Genomic DNA, 23833 nt, shown 5'->3' on the forward strand with positions numbered 1-23833 from the left:
TTTACCCAACATTGCTTAGTTGTCCACATCAAGGTTATAAAAGCAAGTATCTACATTGGGATTAGCACCCTGAAATATATTAATACCCTTTAAGACAAATCCGGGTTGCTTAAATGTGACTGGTCTCTCCTAAGGGACAAAACCCCTTAAGGAGAATCGAGAAGGTGAACATAGCCCCTATATCTCTCTGTTCGCAGTCAATTTGGAATGAGAAATGGCACGCTAGAGATAGTAGGAGAGTTTTGAGTTGTAGCAGATAGAAGAACACTTTCGATTGAAGGAAGAATGGCTTGAGCTGAACCACTGGAGTACGAGTATCAGCAACCAAGTCAGAGTTTGAAGTTAGCTGCCAAGGTAGATTGTTATTCCTCTCACACATGATAGTGGTAAGAAACACACCTTCATTGGACACAGCTTAGGCGGGAGTTAGCAGAGCCAAAGTCACTCTTCAGGCTCGGAATTTACAGCATGGTCCCATACTCTCATGACAACCAGATCATTTCCCACAAGGCTCTCATACACAACAATGACATCTGTTGGGTGGTATTCTAGACGGGTGGCTATTTGGGTTAAGTCATTGTGCAGCATTGGACAATGGCAAACGTCTCTAAGGTGACTGGATGGTGGAAATTGGGCAAACATAAAAAGTACAGTTGGGCTTCCAATGATGGCATCCTCAACTGCTGAAAACGGGTATGTACTACATTTATTTAAACTGCATATCCAGTTGTTGTATGTTATGTTAATCTTTGCATAAATTTGGAGTTCCATCCATGGTGTCTTGTATGACAGATCTTAGTTTGTTGTTACTACTGTAAATTGATATTACTCGTTTTATACAAAGTTAACGTTCTCGTGCCACCATTAATGCACGTTCTTGAAGTCGTTATTTCATTGTTGGCGTAGCTATTCCATGACATTCTACTAATAATCAGTAAAGTGATATTATAGCTTAATATCTTGATTTCATGCCAACTGTTTGCCAAAATTTCGCTAGTCCAAGTTTGAATTCTGCGGTCAAAACAAGCAAGGATTCTTACAATAAATTCTATCGATGTCCTATTTAATGCTTTATAATAGTGGGAAACCTAAATTGTTATCTCGTATAGATATTTGGTCGACTTCCTCTCAACTTCTCTCTTCCATCAGCTGTTGCAACGGCACCGTTATATCACTTTGGTTTTCTCAATGTCATTTGTCTATGATTTGTTTTACATAAAGTATGGATCTTTTACGAGATTGATAATCTCGACACTGAGATGCTTGAAACCTTCCCTTCAATCGATAACTTCATTATGTGCAAAAGCAGCACCTCCACTTCTTAGTTTCGAACTCCACTCTCTGTCCATGCCTGCTTAGGAGTGCATTATTTCTCTAAGGCTTCAATATCTAAGAAGACAACTCCATTTACCTCCGCAATGTGCATTTATGCAGCAGCTAATATCTACAACTTGATGGGATGATGCCACGTGAACTTCCCTATGCCAAATTCAATATTTATTGTTTGTGCTTAATCTGGTCTTCCTTTGACCATCCTATTTGTTACGTAATTTCCAATCGATATCTCCTCTTCACTCTTTTGTTATCTATTTCCTCGTCGGTCTTCATACTTGTGTGGATGTCACATGTCCTTCTGCCAGCAAGAGCTTGTGTACCTTCTTTTAAATCACATTTGTCCTCTACTACTCCAATCACAAAGTCGAACCCAAGATGTAACAACAATACACTAATTCGACAATATGTATAATATAAGAAATGCTAATGATAGTTCTAACTCAGCATTTTTTAACTCTTTCACATTATGGTAAGCAACATGTATCAATGCGATTATTCATGAGAGAATGCGAGAAACATCATACAACTCCAAACACAATCAAACATATAATTAAATTTTCGTCTAAACTTCCAACCGTAAAGTTTACATAAACACAACGTACAATAAAATAGCATGGAACCTGGCATTTGTCGCAAAGAAGATGACAATTCATATGACCCGACCAGGAGTGAACTTTGTATCCAAGGGAAGGCTCTTGTCACTCACAACCGTCAAGCATTTACAGTGTTCACTGGACTTGCCTGTGCAAATTTGACTTCAACAATGGATGTGTGAAGCTCCCGATACCCTGTAGTTACTACTGGTGCAAGCTTTAAGGCTCTCGATTGCTGTTGACCATCCTCACACCCTCTGCTGCAATATTCACCATTTGCCTAATTAGATCACCTCAGCCTGTGGTGACCCGACCTCCCTTAGATTCCTCTCTGTGTTATGTTCTGATGCTACTCCCAGCCATAACTGATGTCGCCCACTATAACCCTCGAGTTGGTCGATATTATGTTGTTACCATCTTCTGTGATTGGTGTCGCACACTTCCACATTCACAACTGAACTGAGACTGACCCTATGGATATCCAGCTAGTATAAGGAATGAAAAGTGACTCCACCATTAACCTATTTACTGCTGAAGTAAGCTCGACTAAAATAGTATGTTAATCTGCACACTCATACTTGATCATAGCAATATTAGAAGAGATATCGGGGCTACATCCAGTCTCCAAAATCTTCTTAAGGGGTTTCGTCCTTAAGATATCTAGTCATGTTTAAGCAACCTTTTGTATTTTGAACAATATCATATTTTCATGGTGTCAATCCCAAGGAAGATCATTCCTTTTATAACCTCGATATGAGGGAAAATACAAACAACTAGGCAATGTGAGATAAAAGCCATTTTCGCCTTTTAGTCACTTAAGTTACTTTTCTTATAAAATGATGTTAATTCATAAAATAATTTTATAAATCAACTTTATAAAATATAGTGACTTTATAAAATACAATGACTTAACTGTAGAAAAGCTCCACAACTTAAATATTTCCCCAATGAAACCAAATAGATTCTTGTGACTAGTTGGCATCCTCAAGATTAGTGTCATTAGCCTATCCAGATGGAAAGATAAACCAACAAGGCGCCAGTAAGGCCTAGCGCAGAGAACGAGACATTACAGTCCTCCCTTCTTGGGATTGCTTGCCCTCAAGCAATCTCAGTATTGGATGCTGCAAGATTGATTCACCCTCCCAAGTGGCATCGTCATATGGAAAATCTTTCCAGTGAACTAGATATCCCCTGATGGATCTATTACGAAAATTCCTTTCTCTGATCTCAATCACCTTGGTTGGAACCAAAACCAATTTCCCTTCCACATCAAGTGGTGGCAATCCAACAGAAGGCACTACATGTTGACCAATCGCCTTCTTGAGGCAAGACACATGGAAAACATTATAGATTCTACTATCATCTGGCAAGTCTAGCTCATAAGAAACCTCTCCAACCCTCTTGGTAATGCAATAGAGACCATTAAATCTAGGCAGAAGCTTTTCAAGTCCACTCTTCTTCAAGGAGCTCCGCATGTAAGGTTGGAGACGAAGGTAAACCATGTCACCTAACTCAAAACTCTGCTCTACTCGGTGGCGATCAACATACATCTTCTATTGATGTTGAGCTTGTAGAGTGTTCTCTCGAAGAGATCTGAGAATGTCTTGTTGATCTTGTATCCAATCTCCAGCTAGCGGTGCTCTGTTGTCTTGTAAGGCCAAATCTACTAACGACAGTGGTTCACTACTATAGAGGACTCGAAATGGTGTCATCCAGATGGACATGTGGTAGGATGACTTATAGCAGTACTCCCCTAGATATAACTATTTATCCCAAGCTCTTTGTTGCCCTACCACATAGTTTCAGAGATAACCCTCCACCCATTTATTTACTATCTCAGTTTGCCCGTCTGTTTGTGGGTGGTAACTCGTGTTGGGTCTCAATTTTGTACTTGCCAATTTGAATAATTTGTGTCAAAAAGTGTTGAGAAATTTGTTATCTCTGTCGCTCAAAATGGTCTAAGGAAGACCATGTAGATGAAAAACCTCTCGAAAAAACAACTCAGCTACCTGAGAGGCCAACCAATCTGCCGCCATAGCATAAAGTGGGCAAACTTAGTGAATCTGTCCACAACCACGAAAATGGAATCTCTACCCTGAACTCTCGACAATCCTGTAATGAAGTCAATGGAAATACTATACCATTTATGTGTTGGAATGGGAAGAGGCTATAATAATCCGGTCGGGAACACGTGCTCAGACTTGTTCTGCTGACAAGTCTAGCATTGTGATGTGAATATTAGGATTTAATTGTGTGATTTTTGAGTCAAACTCGATGACCCATGTTTCATGAGTAGTGATTCAACATGAATCCATCTCTCATGAGAATAAATGGAACACTTAGCACTCATTGGATCTAGGTGATGCTCACAGGGGTGAAGCACCGGGACTTCCCGAGAGGTCACCCATCCCAGTACTACTCCAGCCTGAGCGCGCTTAACTACAAAGTTTCTATCTGGTAGGATTCTATGGTTGGGAAGCATAATTAAATCCATTGCCAGGTTTTAATATTTGGTAGGTAGATAGTAGTCTTCATTAGGTGTTCTAGTGATGAAGTTCAGAAACTAGTGAAATAAAAAATATTTAGGAATTTACATCTTCAAGAAGAATTAAGAATGAAGTGACACAAAGGAGGCTATTAACAAAGAGTATTGTAAGAAGACAATGTTTCATTGATTATAACATGGGTTTCATTTTGTCTACCCTCATCTCTATCATGAGCTTGCTGATTATAGTTTATTTTCAGATATTTTCTAATAACATGAAGGTAGTGCTCTTAATGATGATGAGACTGTGAACAAATGTAGTTAGGGTTAAAAGGGTCTTTTTGAACATTATAAGCAATGGCAAAGCTGAACATAATGCATAATAGAGAACATCTTATCTAGTGTAGTACAAGAATGAGTAATTGTACCTATAAAATTTTATCTTCTGTAAGGCATAGCATTGACCAATTGTGCATATAAGGCAATATATGCATTGGAATACATATGAGTGCCCATTACAATTGATTTACTATGCTGGCAGGTCTAACATATGTAATGCAACTCTTTACAAGTGCAAGACATCATTTAGTGGTATATGATTGTACATTTATATGTGTGGGGAATTATTCTTTAATAATATTCAAGGCAATTCTACAGAGGTTAGCAAATGGGTTTTTAGACAATAAAATCAATTAAAAAAGGTTGTGAGAACGTTAATTGGATACAAACACCTATATCCATGAGTAACCAACAAGATGTGTGTGAATGGAATTGAACCGCTCATGTTTGTTAGTACAAAACTACCAACATCCATTTGGTTTGAGTTTTGAACATATGGGAAATCTTTGATGCTCACATTCTGACTTTCAAGTTGAATTGCCAAGAAAATTGAATGATTTGGATAGACATTGACTCGGTTTGGTGGCACATGTTATCATTTTTGTTGGCATTGGACAAACTGTGTCAAATGTCAGCAAAATGCAACAAACCCAAATATATATAAACAAATGCATTTGTCAGCTCCACCACCTTAGGCTACAATCCAAGTATGAATCGTATGTCTTACCTATTATACATGTTTTGGATTCAAACACAAGAAAACCAATTGACGCGTTAAAAAAACCCAATTGAAGGAATTGATTTATCTAGATCTACCAATACAAAACCTGTATAAAATAGAAACTCTGATTGTTTTTTTGTTTCCATACCCATGAAGAGTTGCATATATTATATATTGTATTGTAGATCTTGGGTCTTATGATTTTAGTGAGAGGAGAGACAAGATTCTTGTGGCACGCGCACAAGTGGATTTAATTGGCCTTTTTCATGAATGTTTTAATAAAGCAATTGAAGATGCAAATCGTACAAAAGTTGTGTAGGATGCAAATATTTTAATATGGTAGGCCAATAAAATATGAGATCACTGTCATGGCATCTACATCAGACCTAATGAGGGAAATGATATGCGCCTTTTCCCTTTTTCATGAATGTTTAAATAAAGCAATTGAAGACACAATGCGTACAAAAGTTGTGTAGGATGCCCAATATTTTAATATGGTAGGCTAGTAAAATATGAGATTATTGTCATGGCTAATGAGGGTAATCAACACCATGTTCTTGCTTTTGAGCTAACAGTCCTTCAAGTGCATTTTCTTCTAAAACATTAATTTTGTTGAACAATTGTAAACTCTTAGAAAATGCATTGTTGTTTTCTATTAGCATTGACAGGCTTCCCTTGAATGACATAAATGAAACACAAATTATGGCATTTCCTTCATTGCACACATAAATGAAACACAAATTATGTCCCTAAGCTAGACAATAATGTCTATTGGTACTCATCAACAACTAAGATAATTAGTTCTCTACCACTATCAAAACTTATCAATGGGAGAAAGATAGTCCAAATAAGTAATCAATATGAAATCGGAGTTGTGTTGATGCGGTAGATGCAGATATAAATGGAGCATATTTATGGGGGTGAGATGGGTTGATTACTGGGTGAGAAATATGATGAATAGGGATGAAATGCAAAGGTGGGATGTTGAAAAGGAATAATGGTGAATTTGAGCGTGGTGACCAAATTTTTTTCTTTCAAAATCATGTGTAGATATAAACATTAAGTACAACATGTCTAATATTTTTGCAGATAAACAAATTAATTACACAAAAAAAATCTTTCAAAACCATATGTGCAAATATAAACATTAAGCACAACATGTCCGATATTTTTGCAGATATACACATTAATTAGACCAAATTTTTTTTTCAAAACCATATGTGCAAATATAAACATTAAGTACATGTCCAATATTTTTGCAGATATACACATTAATTATGCCAAATTTTTCTTTCAAAACCATACGTGCAAATATAAACATTAAGTACAACATGTCCAATACTTTTACAAATATACACATTAATTAAACCCAATTTTTCTTTCAAAACCATATGTACTGAAATAAGCATTAAATACAACCAACTCAATAAGGGTACAAGAATAAGTTATTCCTATAATGAAGGATCATGTCAAATAATACAAGGGAATTTGATCAAAATAGGGAGACAGTCTCTAGATTGTTGTCTAACTTTCAAAGAGAAGGCGATGACAAATGTTATTGTACTTGCAAGAGTTGTAACAGCATAAAGAGAAAAAGAATGAAAATCAAAATAGCTAAGAGACATTGTAGGGAGAATGGTCACATTGAACGGGGGTTTGATTATCGTCCATTGGTAAGTTGTTTGTTATATTGTTTTCGCAATAAATGAACATATGAACCACAAAACGGGGGTTTGATTATCATCATTTTTATATAAGTCAAGCTCTATAGTATCCCTTTCCATAAATTTACTAAAACCCTTGATATAAAACTTACAAATTTTAAACTGAACGGTAAACCAGTATTTGATATAAATTCCAAAACTTAAATTGACTATATAACTAGCAGATATGCATATGAGAAAACCCAAAAAAGTGTGTTTATTTCCTCCGATATTCAAAAGTACAAATTTAAGCCAACAAATGAATACAAATAGTTGCCAAATAATATTACTGTATTATACATCAGCAATACAATAACACGCAACAATCCAGAAAATCCAATCTTACAAATAGAAATAACAATCAGATTGTTAATATAGATAAAACCTATAAGAAGGCTAGGTTTGCGTCCAACCTCCAAAATGTTCTTCAAGAGTTTGCATCCTCGAAGAGATATTCAATAACTATTTGCCGCTCCCGATTTAATATTTGTTTTAAATATTAAAATCTTAATAACTTCCCATGAGAAGCCTGTTGTACCTTTATCACTTTTTCCAATGTGATGCACGCTCTTTTAAGCAATGTGGGATAAAGCACATTTTTATCCTTTAGTCACTTAAGTGAACATAGTACCCTTTTAAATAAAGTGACAGGTTAAAAAAACTTTAATAGTCACTTAGTCAATAAACCATATAATAATCAAGCATTAAAATAGTTCACCAAATGAACTTAGATAAGCACGTGCAATAGCTCATTGGAAAGCTTTAGGCTAGAGGCTTCCAAACCAACACTGTGGTACCGAAAATATTATGCTCTGTTTACTTGCTAAAAATAGTAAGCATCTGGATAACCTGCCAAAACTACTCTCATGGGTTTGAAATTGGAAATATAATGTCCCAAAAAAAGGAAACATTACAAAGCCTCCCTTCTCAAAGATTGTTTGCCCTCAAGCAATCTGCTCATACTTGCAGAAACCAAATGTCAGGATCCCATACTCGCCTTGAAAATGAGATTCTACACCTTAGCTGATGTACCCCGGCATGCATCTTCCTTGACTCTAAATGGTGAAACAGTACAATAGGAATCGATGTGCCAAATAACTAAATGCCAAGATCCCAAGGCTCACCATTAAGGGACACCAACAGCCATGTGTTGCTGCCATGTGTACCAATACCCTCAGTCAGAATGAATGCCTCACTCCATGAGTGACCCTGCGAGTCTCTATTTTTAAGTGAAGATGGGAGCTCGACAATATACCAATATCCAGCCCAAGATGATAACAACCAAAATCTCCCCCTAACTCCCCAATAAAAGGCAATACATACGGATGCTCCACCTGGATCCCAAATGAGATCTCGTACGCCGTCTAGGATATCAATAACCAGCTCCTATAATGTTTGTACCCTTGTACCACTATACCACTCCTATAATACTTGTATTGATGACAATGATAGATCCGGCCAATCTAACTCCACTATATCACCCTGGTGAAAACAAAGTAATCCTGATCTTTGGAACTCTGATATGCCAGAAAGCTGAAACACAAATCATAAGCATGTGATTGTGTAACAACACAACACAATCCACCAAATGTAAGTTACTATTAACACCTGGATTCCCGATCACCCAATCAACATGATCCTGGATAAAGGAAGGTGTGGTTGGTGAATCACCAACATCATGAATGCTCACACTGTCTTCAATGTACTACTGGATAAAAAATGTAGATACCTCATGTGGAACGTAGGATAGTGTGTGTTCTCCCCACTCGTCTGCAAATAACTCATTGACCCTTGATGGCCAAATAGAATCAGTCAAAATATATACAATCATACACAGCCAATTCACTAATAACTGAAATATTCCAACAAGTAAAATCACCAATCAATAAGTAGGTTGTAGCCATCTCATAAGAGTTGGGTGATAAATTTCTGGGTAAGCTGAAAAAACCCTCAAAGCAAGCCAAAGATAAATTTGAACTTCCTACTCCACCATAAGTACCCTCATTCATGTCAAAGTCTTCATAAAAGGAAGGTCACCATTAATTGAAATCCCTGAATTATCCTCACTTGTTGTATCACTAACCATGAGCTCATGTGAAATGTACAGTTGCTATCATAAAAATCAAAATTTCTAGATTCATCAATTTGCTGGTCCATAGAACATTCCTCATCATCGAAAGTCTCAAACAAGAAACACGTGATTGAATTACATTGTTTGCCTTCACATCTACCCACATTATGAATTTCTTCAATGATTTGTGTGATTTTTTGTGCCCTTGAACCATGGTTACCTTCTTCATAAGTGACTACCCCAATCGTTCGATTTTCAGCTTTGTGGATGGAGTACTGTGTTAAACTCAATTGAAGGTATAGCTCGCCTACCTCACTTTCCTTGTCCCTCCCAAATTTTATTGCAAGATCTCTATCCATTAATTGTTGCAAGTACTCATATTTTATCATTTTCGAAGTTTCAAAATTAGTATGTAAGAAAGGACTTGTGACACCACATACACTACCATGTCTCTCTTCTATCACAATCTTCCACATGAGATCCTCAACCAATTTGGAAGAATCATCCATCCTCGTCAAGACTTGGACAATCTTGTCCTCTTTGACCAAAAGCATATCCAATAAGTCAAGGACCGATAATGGTTTTTGACCATCTCCTTCGAACACAAGTGGGCTGCTCTCCATAGAATTTCTTGATTTTTCATCACCTAGAGGAACAACATTTCCAAATATGTCCTCTAACTCAACGCGTGCTATATCATCTATCCTACCCACATTGCTGTCCATTTGCTCTTCAAAATCTAACATAATTTCTAGCCTAGTATCACCATAAAATTCATCCAATTCAATTTCCATGTCACCCAATAAGATGCTGGTGTTTTCATATCTAGATAAGATGAGGAGTTGCCAACGTTGGCAGTTTGGTCAACTCTTCTACCTCGGCCATCAATATGCTCATCAAAAGTGATGCAGGAGCATCTTGCATGGGAAAATTTGAAAAAAAAAAAAAAAAAAAATTCTGGAGGAGAGAGAAAAGTGACGAAAATTAGAGGAGAAATAATAAAAAATAAAGAGGGGGAAAAAAAGGAGAAAAGAAAGGAAAAGGGGATTTCTATTTTCAAGGAGCATAGGTGGCATAATAGAAAAAATAAAATAAAAATGGTTGTCATTCTATTTATCGAGGTGTTTGGGTAGAATTCTAGAAAGTTATGAATATTGTAGAAAGTTGTGGATATTGTAGAAGGTTATGGAAGTTGTAGAAGGTTGTGGAGGAATTCTAGAAGGTTGTGGATAAGTCATGTATTGGGTGGTAAGTGCCTATTTAAGCAAGGCATATGAGCATTTCTAATCAAGCTCAAGGAGTAGCTTGAGGAGTAGAAGTTCAAGGAGAAGCTTAAGAAGGAGTAGCTTGGGAAGTAGAAGCTTTGGAAGGAAAGCTTGGAAAGGTGAAAGTTGTGGAAGGTGAAGCTTGGAAAGCTTGGAAGGCTTCAAGGTGTGAAAGAGAAGGAAGAAGTTAAGAGTGAGTTTTCTTGAGTCTGTGGACAGAGCGTCGAATGTGAGACAGTTTACAGCAGGATTGTGATGGACTTGTGAGTGTAGACAGAGCACCGAATGTGAGGCAGTTTACCCTTGGATCTTGGATAAAGTTGGAGAAGAGCTAGTGACTGCGGTTTAGAAACAAGGAGGTTGCTTGGTGGCTTGTGAGCACAAGTTGAGAACTTAGAGGTTTCTACCAGAGTGTGGATCTGGGCTAGCTTGGGTTTGGATTGGATCTTGAGAGATCTTGTAGAAATGTTATTGTAATTGCTAAGGATTTTTAAATTTAATAAAATTTCTTGGGAAGCATTTATTCTCTCTTTATCTCCATATTGTTGCATTCTTGGTTGTGAGTTGGTAAGGGTGGTGTGGCCCTTCGTCAGTGGTATCAGAGCGTACCTTCATCAAGTGGTATCAGAGCAAGAGTTCCTGAGTATACAAGCAAATCACCGAAGTGTGAGGCAGTTTGTACCAGGACCTCGGTTGGGTTAAGTTTATTAGAGTGGGAGTTCCTGAGCATGTAAACAGATCGCCGAAGCTGAGGCAGTTTGCACCAGGACCTTGGAAGGACATGCAGATTGATGGATGTGGAGATGGAAGACTGAACTTGTTGAGGCATGATCATAGAGAGCTTGTGGATTGCAAATCTGTTGTCCTAGACTTGTGATGTGGTTCCTGATTGTTCGTGTGAGGTGGCAAGTTGCAATCTGACTTGCAAACAATTTGGTTGTCACAAGGAGTGTGGGAAGGATTTGTTGCAGAGGGTTTACGAAGATCTTGGAAGATGGCTCCAAGAGGATTGGACCCTAAGATGATTGTGAAAATCCATGATATAGTGGAGAGGAATTTTTCTAAGATGATTTCTCGATTGGATGCTAGATTGGTTGATCAAGCTAAGAAGGTCAAGGTGGAAGAGGTTGGTTTTGCTAATCAGTTTGTGGAGTCTGATGCAGAACCTGCAAAGCAACTAGAGGTTGTTGTTGAAGATATTCCTAATGTTGCTGATGTTGGCATGGAGATTGGTTCTCATGATCAGTTGGTTGAGTCTGACATGGAGATTGTGGAGCACTCGGTCGTGGATGATCCAGTTGTTGATGGTGGTGGCTTGTATGTTGCAGAGCATCTTGTTGTGAGTAATGAGATGGTCGGTGTTGAGAGTTTGGCTTGTGTTGATGGAGATCTACATGTTGCTACTAATGTGGGGTTTGTTATTGCTGATGTGGATTCACTAGTTGCTGATATGAATGAGTGTTTGTTGATGAAGAATTATGTTCAGTTTGTTCCTGGGAGTGAGCATGCTAATTGGATGGTTGAGATTTTGGTGTTTGATAGAGTAATGCAGATGTGGAAGATTTGCATGGTGGTTTTTTTGTCCTCGTTGAGGTGGAAACCTTTGGTGAAGATGAAGATGGTGGTAGATCTTTCTTTTGTGGAGTCAAAGTGTGGGACACACTTTTCTATCTACCGGGGGAGTCTGATGCAGGAGCATCTTGCATGGGAAAATTTTGAAAAAAAAAAAAAAAAAAACTGGAAAAAAAAAATTTCTGGAGGAGAGAGAAAAGTGACGAAAATTAGAGGAGAAATAATAAAAAATAAAAATGGGAAAAAAAAGGAGAAAAGAAAGGAAAAGGGGATTTCTATTTTCAAGGAGCATAGGTGGCATAATAGAAAAAATAAAATAAAAATGGTTGCCATTCCATTTATCGAGGTGTGTGGGTAGAACTCTAGAAAGTTATGAATATTGTAGAAAGTTGTGGATATTGTAGAAGGTTATGGAAGTTGTAGAAGGTTGTGGATAAGTCGTGTATTGGGTGGTAAGTGCCTATTTAAGCAAGGCATATGAGCATTTCTAATCAAGCTCAAGGAGTAGCTTGAGGAGTAGAAGCTCAAGGAGAAGCTTAAGAAGGAGTAGCTTGGGAAGTAGAAGCTTTGGAAGGAAAGCTTGGAAAGGCGAAAGTTGTGGAAGGTGAAGCTTGGAAAGCTTGGAAGGCTTCAAGGTGTGAAAGAGAAGGAGGAAGTGAAGAGTGAGTTTTCCTAAGTCTGTGGACAGAGCGCCGAATGTGAGGCAGTTTACAGCAGGATTGTGATGGACTTGTGAGTGTAGACAGAGCACCGAATGTGAGGCAGTTTACACTTGGATCTTAGATAAAGTTGAAGAAGAGCTAGTGACTGTGGTTTAGAAACAAGGAGGTTGCTTGGTGGCTTGCGAGCACAAGTTGAGAACTTAGAGGTTTCTACCAGAGTGTGGATCTGGGCTAGCTTGGGTTTGGATTGGATCTTGAGAGATCTTGTAGAAATATTATTGTAATTGCTAAAGATTTTCAAATTTAATAAAATTTATTGGGAAGCAGTTATTCTCTCTTTATCTCCATATTGTTGCATTCTTGGTTGTGAGTTGGTAAGGGTGGTGTGGCCCTTCGTCAGTGGTATCAGAGCATACCTTCATCAAAAAGGACTAGTGTAAACAGCTCCATAAGATACTTTTGTCTCCCAATTACCTGTTAGTATTCTTGTGCCATTACTAGTACTACTATCAATTTGATTGATATCTCGAGCCAATTCATAGTATTTATTTCTTATCATATCCGTCTTGTTTTGCAGTGCTAGCTGAAAGTCCACATATTTCATGAAGGGCAATTCTTCCTAAATCTGTGGAGGGAATTTGTTGTACTCATCATATATGCTCATTATTTCAGTCCTCGTATCAGATTGGAAATTTTGGGCTAACTGTTGTTGTGATTTAACAATGTCTTTCTTGACCCTTGAACCTTTCCCGTGCCTAACTAGGTTCTTTCTTTACGTATGAGAAAACTTCCAAGTAGCCTGCAAGTGACCAACAAATATTTTATTTATCCAAATTTGTCTCCAATAGAGACCTCGTAAATTTTGCGCAGGATCTAGTGAGCTTTCCAAAGTCTGTAATGAGCTATAATAATTCTCGGAGTCCTTCTTCGCTATAATCCGTTTCAAATGTGTGACTGGTGCAACTCCATAACCTTTGGAACGCCCTGTAATTGTGTCTACCACAACCTTTGCACTCTTAACTAATGGATATCGACTTGGAAAGTTTCCTATGGAAAAACATCGATCACCTCAGGAGCCAAATCTCCAACACATATGGAATGTCCACCACTATTTCCTCCAGAACCAATACTTTTTATTTTGATGCCGACTGAGGGGTGTTTGCCTACATCCAACAACAATGTAACCAATGTCGCACTCCCTCTGATTTCCCTATCCCGCTCACATCTGCTACTCTCACTAAAGAATGGATGCAGCTAACGCATGGAGGAGAAAGACCACTCTACTACTCTGTACTTAGCAAAAACAAAATTACGTGAAGTACACTCAAAAAAATTCGTCAAACAGTTGACAAATATCCTAGTTCTTAAGTTATACACTGTTGAGACAGATTTACTCCAGAACATGAGCCATACGTGTTACAAGTTTTGAATATAATGCAACAATCTCCAAAGAATATCAATATCGTATTTCATTACCTCCATGTATGGCAGGCATGGCTATATTAAATTTGTAATAACCTCTGCTTGATTAATGTTAAAATATTAAGCAAAAAATTGTCCAAAATTTTGTCAAATAGTTTGTCATACAACTATTACCCGAGACTCACGTGTTGTTATTCCAATTCTTTGCTATCATTCAGTTAAAGTCAAGAACATACCAAACCAGATGCCAATACTTTAAATGTAAATTGGGTCTTGAAGTTGAATACAGACTTGACACAAATTGTTACGGAGGGGCTCTTCTAGATTGGTGGGTAAAGGCTCCTGTATTTGGAATACTCTCAAGAGGGGAGCACAAATTGTTAAAGAGGGGCTCTTCTGGATTTGTAATAGAGGCTCGGAAACTCTGTTTTGGCAGGACTCTTGGGATGGCCATCCTCCTATTCTCTCAAGTTTTCCCCAGCTTATCCCCCTCTCCCAAATCTTTTCTAATGTTGGGTGGATTAAGGTGGAGCATTTTAAGACGGTTAAGCGCCTGGGTCAGGTTGAGATAACTTGCTGGAAGGATCCTCGGGAGTGGCCGATGGGTGGATCTATTGAGGATCGGGCTCTCCTCTCTCGGGTTCTGGAGAGTAGGTTGTGTAGCTCTCTCAATGGGAAGGACAACTTGGCTTGGAGTCCAAGTCCAAAAGGCAAATTTACAGTGGCTCAAGGCTATGCTATTCTTGACAGGAACCTTCATGGGCAGGCTGAAGTGCACTGGTGGAAGAAAGTTTGGAGTAGCTTTTCGTGGCCCAAGTGTAACTTTTTCTTATGGGTGTTGGCTCAGAAAAAATGCCTTACTTGGGAGAACCTTTGCAAAAGAGGTTTTCCAGGCCCCTCGATTTGCTTTCTTTGCAGGCATAATGAGGAGTGTGTCTCACACTTGTTTTTCCTGTGCCCCTTCTCAAGAGAGATATGGCACAGATGGTGGGAGGCTTGGGGTCATGGTTGCTTTCATGCTAATTCTCTAATCGAATTCTGGGAGAGCTTGGGCAGACCTCCTGCGAAGACTTCTTTCTTACAGGTGGCCTGGTGGGTTGGTTCAGTATTCATTCTCTAGAATCTTTGGCTGGAAAGGAATTGTAGGATTTTTTGTGATGCCAAATCTAGCAGCTCTCAATTGTGGAATTTGATTCTTAATAGGATTCAGGAGACAATATATGCAAAGTGTGATATGTCTGTTAATATTGATCCTCGGGACCAAGTTATTGTGAAGAATTTAAACCTGAAGGATAGCAGGTGGGGAGGCAGTCCCAGCAACAGACTGAGACATGGGAAGCAGCGGGTGTGTGGAGATGGGAGGTGGTCCTCTCCCCGACTGGGTTCTTGAAGATTAATACGGATGGGTCTTCTCAGGGGAATCCTGGGCATGCCGGTATTGGGGCTATTGGTAGGAGTGATGCTGGAGATGCAGTGTTTCTCCTCTCGTTTGCAAGGGTATGCATTCTAATAACCTAATGGAGGCCCTAGCCATTAAGGTGGCTATTGAGCGAGGTTGCGCTTTAGGGTGGCGGAATTTCATATGTGAGTCTGACTCATAGATTGTTGTGGATATGTTGAATAACCAGAAGTTGGATAATTTTAGTTGGCAACTTGCTTCTTTAGCCAGACAAATTCTTTGTCTTTGTAGGTCGGTGGACTCTGTCTCCTTCCATCATATTCCTCGTGAGTGGAACAGAGTGGCCGATTGTCTGGCTAAGTGGGCTTCAGAGAATGTGGGTGAGTGGAATATTAATGGTAGAGATGAGTTACCCGTTGAGTATTGTGAGATCATTGATCAGTTGCTTCTGGAGGACAGGAGTTTGTAGTGTTCCGTTGGGCCTTGGGCCTTTGCTTTGTTCTACATTGTGAGTTAGTTTCTAAGTTTTATTCATCTAATTTTTATTAATTTTTGTATAAATTTGTGTTATCTTCAACAAAGAAATATACATATAAGGATCATATTTCACTCCATATTTCATTTATATTATTTAAGTCCATGTTTAAATATGAACATGACCTACATACATACATTTATTTAACATAATTATTTACTTTAGATTATAGTGCAGTACTGCACAAAAAAATCACATTTTTTATTTATTTTGCTAACTTAACTCATTTTTTTAAATATAATTAGCTATGGTGAGACCGAGGTTGAACTTTCAATCAAATGAAGAGAGAATAGAATATCAAAGAGAATATAATAGACGATACCAAAGAGACTATCGTAGACGTCAAAGAGAACAAATGATAGAAGCTCAGATAAAAGAATAAAGGACAATGCGTAACCAAGTTGATAGAGAGAAATGTGCTAGGAGAATGTTCAAAATGAACCAAAACATGACCATCAAGTAAATGATGCCCAAGGAACTGAAAGGTACAACAAACAACATAATGGAAATATTTGTTTAGACGTTGAACATGAAAATTCTAGCTCAGTACAACAATAACAATTATAATAGGAGAACGTTGCACTCTTGGGGTATCCTGTTGCACGTAGTCTTGCAACTAAGACGCGGAATGGTAACATAGTTCAAGATGGTTTAACTGGTGAATTTGATCTAGAGTTATTAATCAATAAATATTCCAAGGTGACATTGACTACAAATCTTTGGATAGCAGTTGGCCTTGTCAATGGAGCTTTAGGATATATTCAGAATATTGTGTATAGATCATAAACCAGTCCTCCTAAACCACCAGCCTATGTCACTATTGAATTTTATAATTATTTTGAAATATCATTTGATGACCACCATCCAAAAGTAGTTCTTATAGCTCCATTACAGAGGGGAAGTACCTTTCAATTACCATTAAGATTGGCATGGGCATTGACAATTCACAAATCACAGGGACTATCTCTTCAAAAAGCAACAATTGATATAGGTCCAAAAGAAAGAGCTGAATTAACATTTGTGGCTATTTCTCATGTAAAGTCTATTGAAGGATTGAGAATAATGTCACCATTTACATATGACCGCTATGAAAAAATGAAAAGCAAGAAGCAACTTTCAATTAGGAAGGCAGAGAAAATGAGATTGAGAAGCCTTGAACATCAATGATGTAATAATTCATAATTAATTGTTCTTCTTTTTTGTGTTAAATTTGTGCTTTATTACTTTGAAACAATACATTGGTAGTAGATGCTACAAAATTATGTTTTCTTATTCTTTAATGTATATGAATGGTCATTATAATGTCATGTTTCCGTACACTAAATTTCATTGCATTTTTCAATGCAATATGGTTTTTACATTTATATACTCTACACTTCATTATGTTACTTAACTTATTATGTTATGCAAAACATTTTGATTTCAAATTTATATCCCTCAAATTAAGTATCATTCACATGATTCTAATTTTAAATACATATCAAATTTTCTTTTAGCAATGGCACCTTCTGACAGGGAGTCAAGGATCGATGACATGAGCCCAACAGCTTTCACACGCTCAAACCATTTTTTTGAGACAGAGTTTGATAGCTACAAGCGGATAATTAAAGAGTCATGTATAACTATGCTCATAGCTCTTGAGAATGCAGCTCTTGCAATTGATGATGTACAAGAAGTTGACATAATTGAGATGGAAGATATTGTGAGATTTGTCTGTAATGCATCTACAAAAGTAGACGCATTTCCATCCATAATGAGAGAAGTGTACAATGATAAATTAACAAATGAAGGTCGCAATACAAATTATATCTCTGAAAAATGTCATGTACTTGCATCATTATGGAGAAATGTTCTCCATGTAGGGAATTCAGATCTTCGAATTTTGTCATTTTACATTATCTAAATAATTGTACTATTGAGATATAATTCTCCTTTAATCTATGTATGAGAATAATAACATCCATCTTCACTATAGCCCTAATGCTAACCCCGCCTATAACCCTAACCTTGATTCTAATTCTAACTCTGACCCTAACTCTAATTCTAACTCTAACCCTAACCCTATTTCTAACCCTATCTCTAGCACTAATTCTAACTCTAACTCTAACCCCAACTCTAACCCTATTAATAACCCTAACCCTAATTCTAACCCTAAACCTAACCTCAAATCTAACCCTAACTTTAACTCTAACTCTAATCATAATCCTGACCCTAATCCTGACTCTATCTCTAATTTTAACCGTACCCTAACATTGACGCTAACTCCTACTCTAACCCTAATCCTAACCCTAACCATGAAATAAACAAATAAATCGATACTAACTTTAAAAAAATATAAAATTAGAAAAATACTTATATATAAATATATACATATGTAAATTAATATTTTGAATTAATAAATATAGAAAATACTTATATATATAAACTCTAACTCTAATCATAATCATGGCCCTAATCCTAACTCTATCTCTAATTCTAGCCATAACCCTAACATTGACCCTAACCACAACTATAACTCTAACCCTAATCCTAACCCTAACCATAAAAATAAACAAATAAATCAATACTAATTTTATCAAAAATAGAAAATTAGAAAAATACTTCTATATAGATATATATAAGAACAATATTTTAAATAAAAAATATTATCATATCTTCCATATGCGCGGCGAATGCTACTAGCTCATATATATATATATACCAAGAGTCATCCTTCTCAAGGCACCTATTTTAATTCAAATCGTATCCAACACAAAGAAACCCTTACGATTTGAATTAAAATAGTTGCCTCGAGAAGGATGACTCTCGATATATATATATATATATATATATATATATATATAAGCTAGTATTTTACTATTTTCCCCTGCACTTGATGTGATGTGATTCTTGAATAATGATAAACATGTCTTGTTTTCTTGGTATTCTATATTTTCTACTTAGCACTTACGAATTCTCCTCACAATTGGCCTACAACTTCAGGTTTTATTATTGCCCTATTCTATTATGACTATTTCCTATTTCGAAAATTGTTTCTTATTGTGTTGTTTGAATATCCATTTTGTTTTTGAATTCATCAATAATATGAGAGAAATTGGTATCCGAAAATAGCCAACCGAAGGTATCAATAAAAAGGGATTCTTTAAGATTCAAAAAGATGAAAACAGGTTATAACTCCAAACACAATGTTCTCCTCTTGCTTATGTTGATCAACGATTCAGTATTGACTCTCTTCTACACTGTCATGCACATGGATGAAAACAACATTAAGAATAAGTAAACAAATAATTTTCAAACAACAAACCTGTACGAAAACCTTGATGCCGAAAGCTAAGAAATGGAAAATGTTGTTTGAGAACTTCATATATATAGAAGCTTCAGGCATTAGTTGATTCATTAACCACCATAAATCAGTCTCCTTGTTACATTAGTCTCATTGAACAGTTGGCAGGTAACATCAGTCTTCTTCTTCATTTGCATGCATTTCATTTTCTCCTTGTTATTCATATATCCAAGCATTGTAAACTAACGGAATTTTTAAAAGACAAATGTGACTCTTGGTTTCAAAAAAAATATGAACGCATGGAAATGGAAATGGACAGCCTTCCTCCACTGCTGGAAATGAACAGCCATCTAAACCCATGGAAATGGAAATGCACAGCCTTCCTCCACCACTAGAAATGACCAGCCTTTTGTAACTTCAAGACATTCTTTTTTGTTTACACGAAGATTCTATCGGCATATTCCCGTGCTAGGAATGCTTTTTGCCATTGTAAATGCCTATCGGCATAATCAATACGTGGAGGCGAAGAGCTTCTTATTGGTTACAATTTGAATCACATAGATACAAACAAAGCCACTATTCATGGGTTAGGTGTACTTACTATGCACATTTAAAATCAAGTCCAATCAATGAATCCAACACACCATTAAATTTTATTTTATTTTGCTAACTTAGAATAATAACACGTGTTTTAACATGTCTCAATGAATTTTTTTTGAAATACAGGACTACAGTATGGGTCAACAGCCGTAGGATACACACAGAGGTGATGGTTCTCACGAGACTTATTCTTCCTGACAAGTAAACTCATTGTTGTACAAATTAGATACAAGAAATATGCTAATGCGTATTTTTTATTATGTTTTATTCTTCACTACTATTTTGGATTGATTTTTAATATAGCGTTAATAATATTGTTCTCGCAAATGAGTGTTGATTAGAAAAAGGGAAAGGAAAAAGTAGTCCACAAGAAGCTGCACGATGAGCAAGATGAATTCATGATTGATTTTACGTCAGTCGCTAATCCTATGGCTGCAGTGCAAACTGTGCTTCGTTTTTAATTATGACAACAAACAGAGGATGAGTTGATGCACCTAATTGAGACATATACAATAAGTATTAATGTAGTTTTAAATTATAACAAAAGTTCAATAACAGTTTTTATAGTATACTCTTTTATTTATGTCATTAAATCAAATGCATATGTATTATTTTCACAGAGGATGTTGAAGAGGTTTAAGGGCGATGCCCTAGAGGATGATACTTCAGATGGTTCAAGTACATCGCATGTTCTATCCTACACTTGTGTTTTGCTCAAACAATATTTTTTTTAATAGCTCTAACAATCGTGTTTTATTGTGCTCTAACAATCTCATTTTTCAGCTCCTAACATTGATCCTATGTTCACTATGCTGCCTGCTACAAGGAACAGAATAGAAGAGGTAATGTCAACTGCAAATTCAACAACACGTAGCATGGCCACAGATGCGATGGAAGTGCCTATTAGTAAGTAGATTCCTCTTTTTCTCTCATTTTTTGTGTTTATTTCACTTTAACTATTATTTCTTAGGAGGCATTTTGTAATGTTGGATTCATTTTATGCAAGAGACGATGAGCACATTCCTGGGTATACACATGTGAGATGTACAAGAACACTAAAAAATTGTGATCAATTGCTCGTGAGCAATGAAGATGGTTTTCTCTTGAGAGTACCCCAACTTCCAGGTACTTTAAAAATTTATCATTTCTTTTACTATACAATCTTATAATCAAATGCACTAACCTTCCGTGCAATCCCTTGCAATAACTAATAATCCCATTATTATTTTGCAGGGAATAATCTATTTTATGAAAAACTTAATGATGAATGTTTGCGTATATTTGGGCCAACCATATGCATAGGGTATCATTTTTTGATTTCAATGCTAGATCATGTTTCCTTTGATCAATTTCTTCAAGTAAATTAAAAAGTAGCTTCAATTCATTTATGAATCTAACTATTTTTTTCTTTTCTTAAAAGGTGGAATTTGTAAACTAAAGAGTTAAAGGATAAACTCATTGATGTCATGACAACACTTTTTGGACCCAATGTCTTTCAAAGACTTAGGCTCCTTAAGAAAGCGGGTGAAGCTTTGAAGTATATTAGGTACAACTACAAGACCAAAATGAAAAATAACTCTTGTTATGAGCAGCCCCCCTTTATTCCTATTATTGAGTGGGAGAATTTTAAAAAGGATGTCATTGAGAAAAAAAGAAAGAGATGGGGGAGAAATGGTACCACCCAAGGAAAGAAGGTATGTCATAATATTAAGAATGAAATTATGTAATAATTACTCTTAATATTTATGTGATCTAACATATTTCAAACTTCACATAGGTTGTCTGACACATCAAAGGCAACCGAAGCAAAAAAATAGAAGCACGGGCAGCTTAAGCTCAGCTCGGGTGGATATTCAAAACTTACTGGATGAATTGTAAGTATAAGTAAATGAAAAATTATATGCAAATATTTATAAATTGTAAACAATTTGGTCTTGATAAAATGATTCCAAAAAAAATTCATGATACGAAGCAAAAATGTAGGCCATGGACTTTAAAAAAAACAATTTCTAAAGAGGACAAGAAATTAGCATACAAAAAAGGCTATACAACCGTGTTTGAATGACTCTGAGCAATGAGTTCCCAAGGTTCTTCTGTTGAATCTAACAATGAGGTAAATAAGTCAATTGATTTTTATTCCAAATTGAATACTTTAGCAATTATTGTATTTCATATTAAGTTTCAAAAATATAAGTCCTTATATTCGTTTTAAGGAAACAATGATTATATATTTGTTTAAAACTTTAAAGTGAATATATTTATATGTATTAAAATGTATGATTAACATTTCTCAATATTTGTCTCGTATTTATATGTATCTATTGTTGATAAATGCACTAATTATTTACATTGGATTGCAGCCTGTCAATCCTGATACACCAGCCGAGCACCATAGAGGTGTTGAGTCGAATGTGGATCGAAGTACTGAAGGTATATATTTTCTATTCGATTTTTTATTTCTAAATTATTAATACAAGTAAACATTTTAAATTGAATTTGGTGTAGTAATACAAATTTAACTATAATATGTGTTGGGATTAAGAAAATATCTTGTATTGCAACTATAGTGGATGTAGAGGTTGTTCTTGATGAGCGTGTTGAGGTTCAATCCGACGGGCAACATGATGTGGTTGGACAAGGTAAAGAGCACTACAATGTTCTTTAAAATCTTTTAAGTCTCAAATTTATTAAATTTAACCCTTTTATTTATTATTGCAGAGGACCCACCTTTGCAAAGGACAGCGAGATCACGTCCACGGGTGAGAAGAAATATCGATGATGACATGGATGTCTCTGCAACAATATAGGGAAGGACGAAAAAAAGAAAAAAATTAACAGTGGTTTGATTAATTATTTATTTTATGATAGTAATATTACAAAGGGGGGGTGTTAGAGTAATAAGATATTGTCTTATTATCTCTAGTTTGTCAAGTAAAAAATCAAATAAACAAAATCAAACCCATCTGTTACTAATTTTTCAACATTATTTCCATCTTTTCATGGAGCAGGTATTTCCCCATTTGGTTTCTCTATTTCTCTTCTTTACAGACATTTGGTTGTGATCAGGTACCTCATCAAGCCTTGTTGTCAGGACCTAAATTTACTTTCAGTGGTTATTTCTATGTTTTTAGCTACTCCTTAAGTTTATCTTAAGGTGGGGTATTAGAGTAAGAAGGAGTTGTCTTGTTATCTCTAATTTGCAGAGTGTCATGCCCAACTTTTACAAGGTAAAACAAAACCAACAAATTATTTTTTGAAAGGCGAACTAAGGATGATATATATATATACACACACACACACACACACAACTCATATTTCTTAATGATATTAGAATGTTACTTTATTCAGTAATTAGTTTCATTTACAATTCTGGACTTCAAGTTTCCAAAGAAGACCAATTTGTTTTCTAACATTCATTGGAAATCCAAGTTATAATATAGGAGCTAGATGATGAGATCATTTCGAATCCACATCCTATTCTTGAAATAAGACATTACGTATGTAAATGTGAAGTACAAATTCTACATCAATGTGATTATAATGATTCAGTAGTTTGTGAATAAGAAAATGTTCTATAATTGTCCTAGATATATAACCTTAACGCGTTACCTTCTACGTCCAATTCTACTATGCTTTATTATTATATAGGTATACCTATTTAAATGAATTCCTTACCTTCTATCCTTTATTTAACTCCAACTATATTGATGTCTTACGAACTAGGTACTATTGCTAGATTTTTAAGTACCTATCAACTATTTATTTATTTTTCCAACTACTACTATGTGTTACCATCTAATAGCCTTTTACTTATAGTAATTCTAACGCTAAACTTACATGCGTCTAAC

At 36.2% G+C, this 23833-nt stretch overlaps 1 protein-coding gene and 1 long non-coding RNA gene across 3 annotated transcripts in view; one reads left to right on the forward strand and one right to left on the reverse strand.

The window, feature by feature from the left end:
• Positions 1–23833, reverse strand: part of LOC149561403 (uncharacterized) — a 114887-nt gene that overhangs the window by 59791 nt on the left and 31263 nt on the right. The gene's annotated exons all lie outside the window — the stretch shown is intronic.
• Positions 67–23004, forward strand: LOC149561404 (uncharacterized). Of its 2 annotated transcripts, XM_089823781.1 has the most exons (13): positions 67–693; positions 20112–20151; positions 20327–20501; positions 20606–20663; positions 20818–20891; positions 20994–21110; positions 21219–21288; positions 21406–21679; positions 21763–21859; positions 21969–22098; positions 22346–22415; positions 22553–22624; positions 22704–23004. In XM_089823781.1, the coding sequence occupies exons 10-13, from the start codon at positions 22060–22062 to the stop codon at positions 22790–22792; spliced, it is 270 nt and encodes an 89-aa protein (XP_089679907.1). In that variant the 5' UTR covers positions 67–693; positions 20112–20151; positions 20327–20501; positions 20606–20663; positions 20818–20891; positions 20994–21110; positions 21219–21288; positions 21406–21679; positions 21763–21859; positions 21969–22059; the 3' UTR covers positions 22793–23004. The 2 variants fall into 2 exon arrangements, with proteins under 2 accessions (XP_089679907.1, XP_089679906.1); XM_089823780.1 differs by lacking the exons at positions 67–693; positions 20112–20151; positions 20327–20501; ... (4 more) ...; positions 22553–22624; positions 22704–23004 and having other exon boundaries at positions 20684–20891; positions 21406–21556.

This window comes from Cupressus sempervirens, chromosome 4 (genome assembly GCF_028749045.1).
Source record: "Cupressus sempervirens isolate cs-2001-9-10 chromosome 4, ASM2874904v1, whole genome shotgun sequence".
NCBI classification, from domain to species: domain Eukaryota; kingdom Viridiplantae; phylum Streptophyta; class Pinopsida; order Cupressales; family Cupressaceae; genus Cupressus; species Cupressus sempervirens.